This window comes from Priapulus caudatus, unplaced genomic scaffold, assembly GCF_000485595.1.
Source record: "Priapulus caudatus unplaced genomic scaffold, Priapulus_caudatus-5.0.1 Scaffold179, whole genome shotgun sequence".
NCBI classification, from domain to species: Eukaryota; Metazoa; Priapulida; class Priapulimorpha; order Priapulimorphida; family Priapulidae; genus Priapulus; species Priapulus caudatus.
The window spans coordinates 147259-154932 of record NW_014577240.1 but is presented as its reverse complement, the minus strand read 5'-3'; the positions used below and the strand labels follow the sequence as shown (position 1 = coordinate 154932).

The window sequence follows — 7674 nt, the reverse complement described above, 5'->3', positions numbered from 1 at the left end:
GTCATTTTGATGGCTCGAGTTATTCCAAACTCAGCAAACTCGAGCAAACTAGTTTGTCGAAGATCACGTGCACGGCCTTACTTCTCATAACTTCTGCAAACTAGTTTGCACCGAAGTTTATCATGTTCTACACTGTGCAATTATGGAAAAACTTTTCTGGCCATAACTCGCTGAGTTGCTGCGATTGTTCTCGAGGTTATGCAAACTAAGTTTGGCCTAGTGTGACAGTGGCCCTTAAGACAAGACATCAAGATTTAAGTTCTACTGGCTTATGGTAACTATGGCGCCGCGTCGGTTTCCGCAGGCACCGTACCGCCGGCTATAGTTACTTTAGAGCTATAGAACTACATAAACAATAGATAACTAAAACATATAGCGCCATTCATGTTTTATATAGGTTATGGAATGTATACAAGGTTATGCTCTTAAAGTTTTGTCTGGATGATCGCGTTAAGCGGAAAACTCGGTCAAAGTATACAGGCTAAAGTGATGTCTTGTCTTTAATTTATTTGACAGACTAACAATATATTATATATATATATATATATTATATATATATATATATATATAGCATTTATCATTCTGCACTATAGTTCAATATACAAAAATAGTTGAAAAGATGGTCTGAACTCAAAGAAACTAAATAGTCCATCTTACCTGACAGGAGGTGTTTTCCTATAGAGATCTAATTCCTCCTCACTCTCGCTGGCACCCAGCAGATTTCTTGGCTGTAATTTTACACAATGCACAAGTTTAACATTGAGGTACAGATAGACTGTCGCTAATTAACAATGATTGAACAAATCCCATTTATATCACCCATTTGAATCTGTGCAGAAAAGTACAATTTTTTTTTATATGGGACAGGGTTCTTTTCAGGCCTTTAACGCACGGCTAGTCCAACATGCCTCTAAAGCTAGAGGTAATGTGCAACATTCTATAAATCCTCCGCCAGTTACATTGTCTTTTGACAATCCCAACACAGTGACGCTGTGCTTTCATTGCCTGATGCATACGGAACACTTACCATTTAGGACCACTTACAACACACGTAATTGTCTCCAATTAGCAATTTGGGATGAATTACCAGACTGCCCCATATGCCTTCCGAATTTCTGGCTGAAAACCTTGTGTTATATCCCGGGCCCCCCACTCCGAGGTCGGAGGGACCGCATGCGCGTTCCCAAAATCTCCGGTAAAGGGGTATTTTTCGCGCGACAAAATCCGGCCCAAGAATTGTAAAAAAGGGGGTGTATTTGACTTTTCACCCGGAGATTTCTTTAAAAAAGGGGTGTTTTTCCTCTCGCTCTTTCATCTTGAATATCATAGAAAACTTTATCAAATCCCGGGATCAAATTCATGAAATTCCTGCTAGTTTTGAAAGCTCATTCAGGATTATTTCGGATTTAAGGGGGTCTCCAAGGCAGGAAAAACCCGCAAAAAGCCCGCGAAAGAGGGGTTCGGAAATTTTGGCAGTCCTGAAATAGGGGGGTGCTTTCAAAGGGAGGGAACGAGCATATGCGTACCCTAAATAACACTGAGTGGGGGGCGCGGGTGTTATATGTATTAATCCATTTTTTGTGCATGTTAATTCATGCCTAATGACTACAGTCCGTATTCAATGCCTGTGTACGATAAACATTATGTCACATATGATACGTTCGTGATTAACTGATTGGAAGGTACAGTTGAACACGTTCTAGAAACAGTTCCTATAGCTGCAATGTAATTTGTGCGTTTCACAAAACTTTCCACAAGTCTAAGAATGACATGATACGCTCATTTAACACATTGTTCATTCTTAAAGGTAGTACAATCTTCATTACTGACCTTGGTTTTATTGAAGTTCATATCCTCACAGAACTGTGATCGTGCTTTTGCCTGCTCGGCCTTTTTCTTCTGTAATACCAATAGAACTACCTATAAGTGATAGATATCCATCCGTCAACAAAACAGTTGAATTATTCTTGTTCAATGACAGTAATTAACAACAGATATATCATCGTGAATATACCGCTCAGCACATACGGGATGAACCTCAATGAAGACTCCAATCGTTGCTGTATTCGTATGTTTACTTGAAATGTAGTACACCAAACAGGCCGAATACTAATTTACGGTTACAATATAATTTTCTACCTTACCCTAAAAAACTTTTTCACTGCTCCACGCCTGGAGCTGCCTTCACGCTCGGAGTCCCCTCGATTGTTTTTGCATGCAGAGCAGCCACACCGAACACAGTGGAACAACCTAAGGAAGTACATAACATATTAGTTCTACCCATTTAGCCCCCACCCCCCGTTCTCGCTACAGAAACCACCCTGTAGTAGGAGCGAATGAGCTACACATGACTGTAGAGCTAACTGATAACATGTAAAATCCAAAATATAACAGTGTAAATATAAATGAATATAAACATGCAAAATGCAATACTTAAATTTACATAAAATTGGATTCTTGCAAACTAGTGACTAGGCAATAAATCAAACTTACTATTGCTATGTAAATATCATATGTAGAACCAAACGGAATCAGTTTGAAAAAATATATATCCAACATTTCAATGTACCACTAAATATTACACGAAATAAACCCGATAAAAAATAAAATTCAATACCTGCAGCATATTCCATTTTGATTAAAGATCATACCTCTGTATTTCACACATATCTGAAATAATGACCATAAGTCCGTAATAGAAAAGAAGTTTGCAATTTAATTTTTATATACCCCAGTAGATTACCATGTTCTTGTTTTCATTTGGCATACTTCCAATTTTCTCTTTAAACGCAACGTAAAAATTACAGTCTTAGCAGATATAATTAAAATATACATGCTCAACATATAATTACATATGCGATTTAGCTATCATGGCAATAAATTACCAAAATCACAGCAATTAGACTTCCTCCGAAAATTGCTCCAGCTCCAATAGCCAATCCTAAAATGCTGTTTCTGTGCAGGGTAATATTTCGTTCCATGAATGCTTCGGTCATTTGTGCTACACGGTGTTCATTTGCAGGTGCCAACTCATCCTTACGACTTTTACTGTCAGCGTTACTCTCTGCCGTGTTTCCAGGATTTTGTTTAGGTGTTTTATTTACTTGTTGCTTAGAAATGCCTGGTGCAGCAGATTTAGTCCCTTTCACAGGAACTCTGGTAGATATAAAGGACAAAAACTAATCACTGATAAAGACCACATCACTAAAATTATTTAATCAAGATCATTATAAAAATTAAAACTACATTAAATACAGTGGTTAATAATAGTGACTGAGAACCACGCATTTCACATTTATCCTTACCTCAAAGTGCTAGACTTTACTGAATAATGGTGTTCACCAAATAGCTTCATTTCCTCAATGAAAAGCTGCTTCATTTGCTTCCTGCGTTGAAGATCCTGCACACCATTGATTCTATTCACCATGTCACTAACAAATTCCTCAATAGCAGTAACTGCCACACGACTCCTTATAGGAAATTTCTTCCCATCAACCAGCAACATTCCTCTTCGTACATCTGGTAGTGTGAAGAGAAGGGGTGCATCTGGATCATCTGCTGCCCTGTCTGTGGAAGATGCAGGAGTGGTCTCTGGTGGTAGCAGTTCAAGAGTACTGTTCATTCTGCCAACAAACTTATTTGCAAATGTCCTTTGTTCTTGAGGATCTTTAATGTGTTTTAGTCTGCCAAGTACCTTTTGCAAAAATGCAGTAATTGTGCTCTCAGCTTTGGTACTAGCTACCAAGGTAATGTTGTCTAGAGACTTTGCATGAAACTTCAAATTTAAGTCTTTGTGAGCACTTCCGGGCAAGATTGCAGTCTTAGTTGGCAAGGTACTGCTTACTTTATATGATTTGAAATTCGAAGCATATGTTGTGTTTAATTTGGAGCCTGCTCTATTGTTACGGAATGCTGCGGTTTTTAATGAACCGTGATTTTGTTCTACGTTTAAAACAGGGTAGTTTTCATTATATGGATTTGTTCTTTGATGTTGGTATCTCATAAACTTTTGTTTCTGTGAGAGGTTTGGAAAAACTTTATTTACTCTATTACTTATAGATTGTGATGATTTTAATGGTGATGAACCTATACCACTTCGTCCAATTAATGGGGGATGTAATGACTGTTCACTGATCAGTGGATGCCCAGAATGAATGTATTTTCCACTTGTATGATATGTCTTGGTAAGATAGTCTATATAACTGAGCAAGTTCTTGTCAATGTCTTCATGTTCAATATGGTCACTTATGGGTTGCATTTGGGTGGTTCCATCTCGTTTATACTTCAGGAAATCGCTAAACAGTCCATCATCTTCGCCTAAATACTTCTGCTCGATCACGGGAAGGTTGTCATCTTCGATTAAGTAGTCATTATCTTTATCAGTTGGTTCATAATCAATGAAATTGTCATATGGCCTGTAATCATTGCCTGAATACTTTTGCTCATCATGGTTGTTATCTCCTAATGAGTAGTCTCCATAGTCATAACTGGGCACTGGGACTTTAGATTCTGTAGAAGTTTTTCTTAAGATATTATTTTCAGCTAGGTTTCCAGTGACACCTGAAAAGATAACAAATGGTTAGTTTTTATGTTAATGATATAATAAGAACAATCATATGGCAACAGATGCAATAGCTAGACGAGTATGTAATCGTTATATGACCATACAGTACAGCACACTATAAGTGATGTAAACTATCTATTTTCAGTTACTCTCAAGTAGATGATCCAGATTGTTTTTATTACTTTATGCACATATTCAATGAACAATTGCTGTATAATAATGATTAAAGCACAAAGTTCCATGAAAACTCTGTTTAACTACTATAAATACAGGTAGGGTTTTACTATTAAACATTTATATTCTACAGACAACTACATAAGTACTATGAAATCACTATTACACTCTCATAAATCACCGCAGCCGGCTGAAAGGGGTGATAGGATATGTTTACTAGGCACTTCTAATTTTAACATATATTTTAAATTTAATTAGGGTCAGGTTTAGGGTTAGGGTTAGGGTTAGGGTTAGGGTTAGGGCAATTTTTAGGGTTTTTGCATCATTCTTTAATATATCGTAAAATATATGATAAAAAATTAAAAGTGCCTAGTAAACATATCCTATCACCCCTTTCAGCCGGCTGCTAAATCACCACACACACGTTATAGATGGTGCTGACACCTGTCACATTACATCGTGTGTTTGTAGCCCAATACCTGTATACTATATAGTTTACTACAACTAGTTAATTAATCGATAATCGATTAATTGAGATGTCAGTAAATCATACCATAATGTAGGCACACAATGACAATTGCAACTAATGCAATGAACGAATGTGGATGTACATTCATGTTTTTTCACCAGCTTGCAGAATAATTCCCTCATTGGCGAGTAAAATTGACAACTTCCATTGGGATACACATAGATGTGAGCCTAAACCTGTATTAAGAAAAGTGCCAAACCAAGAAAAATTACTACACACAAATATAAATAAAAGCCATGGCTCATCGACCGGTAACCGGTCGCCAATGCTCCGTGGCTAAACGACCAGTTAACAGGATGGACCAATCAATAGGGAGCTTCCCTCGCACGCAGCATGCTAGGTCGAGTCGCTACGGTGGTGGTGCTGCCAGTGGCAGTGCCAAATAAATTTGTTTGTTTTTCATCAGAAAACTATCAACACATTTACATGGCTTTATAATTATAGCAGTAATTAATTATTGTGTACCAGTATTAAAACTAGTTTAAACAGTACATTTAGCAGCAGTTGTAGTATATTGTAGTAGGATTTTAGTACCCTACCATGCGTTTCCACATGCGTCTAAACAGAGGAATTGCTCCGACCTGTGATTGGAGGATAAAAATAGAATTCGTGACGTTTCGTTTCACCGGTCATAGCCGCGCGTGTATTAGCCTATGAGCGATACCGCACGTGCTTATTCGCTAATTACAGGCATGAGGCAGACAAATGCTGAAAAGGGAGGAAGAGAGGGGGAAAGGGGGGAAGGGAGGAGGGAAACTTCTAGGGGGGTCTGGGGGCATGCCCCCACCCAAAGTTTTGAAAATTATAAGCTCTGAGATGCAATCTAGAGCCATTTCAGGGTACTCCAATAGCTCACAACTAGCAACACTTTTTGGTGGAAAAGGAAAAAATTATGTAAAATTTACCTACTGTAAAATTTTGATGGGCACTGGGGAATTCTGTCTGTGTTGAGTGTGTCCAAAGTAAATGTATTTTGTAGACATACAAGCTCTTACGTAGGGAAGCTTTTATTTAGCTACACCCTGTATAAAATAGTGAGTAGAAGCGCTCCGGATAGTTATACCGAGTCACAGTGTGTTCACATGTACGCGATCGTCAGAGACCACGGAGGTATTCTTACCAAAAAAATTTCTCCTCGAATTTACATTGATCTCAGAAATGGTCTCTGGAGTTCTAAAATGGCCGTAAATCCGCCGAACGGCGGAAATGTCTCATGCCTGTAATTAATTAGACTAATCGTGCTTCAATGAACTCAAAATTCACAGAGATTATAGCTAAGACATGTGTCTATAATTTAGCTAGAATTTATAGAAATGTAACTCAGCCGCACGTGTATTAGCCTACCCAGATAACATGCTGACGTTGGGCCAACGTTTGGCCAACGGCTGTCTTCAGCTCATGCTAACGTTGGCTGCCAACGTTGATCCAACGTCTTTTTGCTCAGCGTGCCAACGTTGGGCCCAACGTTGGCCGCCAACGTTGGCCCAACGTCATATTGCCAACGTTGGCCCAACATCAGACAGCCAACATTGATCCAACGTCTTTTTGCTCAGCGTGCCATAGTTGGGCCCAACGGTGGGCCAACGGCAGTCAGCCAACGTTGGCCCAACGTCATATTGCCAACGTTGGCCCAACATCAGACAGCCAACATTGATCCAACGTCTTTTTGCTCAGCGTGCCAACGTTGGGCCCAACGTTGGCAGCCAACATTGACCCGACGTTGGCCCAACGTTAGCCCAACGGCAGTCAGCCAACGTTGGCCCAATGTCATATTGCCAACGTTGGCCCAACGTCAGACAGCCAACGTTGATCCAATGTCTTTTTGCTCAGCGTGCCAACGTTGGTCCAACATCATATTGACAACGTTGGCCCAACGTCAGAATGCCGACCATTTGCCAACGTTGGCCCAACGTCATGCAGCCAACCACTTGCCAACCATACACCAACGTTGGCCCAATGTCATGCAGCCAACCACTTGCCAACCGTGACCATGCCAACCATACACAAACGTTGGCCCAACGTCATGCAGCCAACCACTTGCCAACCATACACCAACGTTGGCCCAATGTCATGCAGCCAACCACTTGCCAACCGTGACCATGCCAACCATACACAAACGTTGGCCCAACGTCATGCAGCCAACCACTTGCCAACCATACACCAACGTTGGCCCAATGTCATGCAGCCAACCACTTGCCAACCGTGACCATGCCAACCATACACAAACGTTGGCCCAACGTCATGCAGCCAACCACTTGCCAACCATGACCATGCCAACCATACACCAACGTTGGCCCAACGTCATGCAGCCAACCATTTGCCAACCGTGACCATGCCAACCATACACAAACGTTGGCCCAACGTCATGCAGCCAACCATTTGCCAACCGTGACCATGCCAACCATAC

General features: G+C 40.2%; 1 protein-coding gene across 4 annotated transcripts in view; it reads right to left on the bottom strand.

Moving 5' to 3' along the window:
* The window catches only part of LOC106806788, a 10696-nt gene that overhangs the window by 392 nt on the left and 2630 nt on the right, over positions 1-7674 (bottom strand). For 2 of the 4 annotated variants that reach the window (XM_014808863.1, XM_014808864.1), the window contains exons 2-8: positions 5292-5443; positions 3306-4560; positions 2886-3156; positions 2618-2670; positions 2145-2250; positions 1831-1920; positions 658-728 (exon numbers count right to left, since the gene is read on the bottom strand). In XM_014808863.1, coding sequence (XP_014664349.1) covers positions 658-728; positions 1831-1920; positions 2145-2250; positions 2618-2670; positions 2886-3156; positions 3306-4560; positions 5292-5355 — 1910 coding nt within the window. In that variant the 5' untranslated portion in view covers positions 5356-5443. Of the gene's footprint in view, positions 1-657; positions 729-1830; positions 1921-2144; positions 2251-2617; positions 2671-2885; positions 3157-3305; positions 4561-5291; positions 5444-5806; positions 5828-7674 lie in introns of those variants that run through there. The other 2 variants (XM_014808865.1, XM_014808866.1) reach the window with 2 other exon arrangements.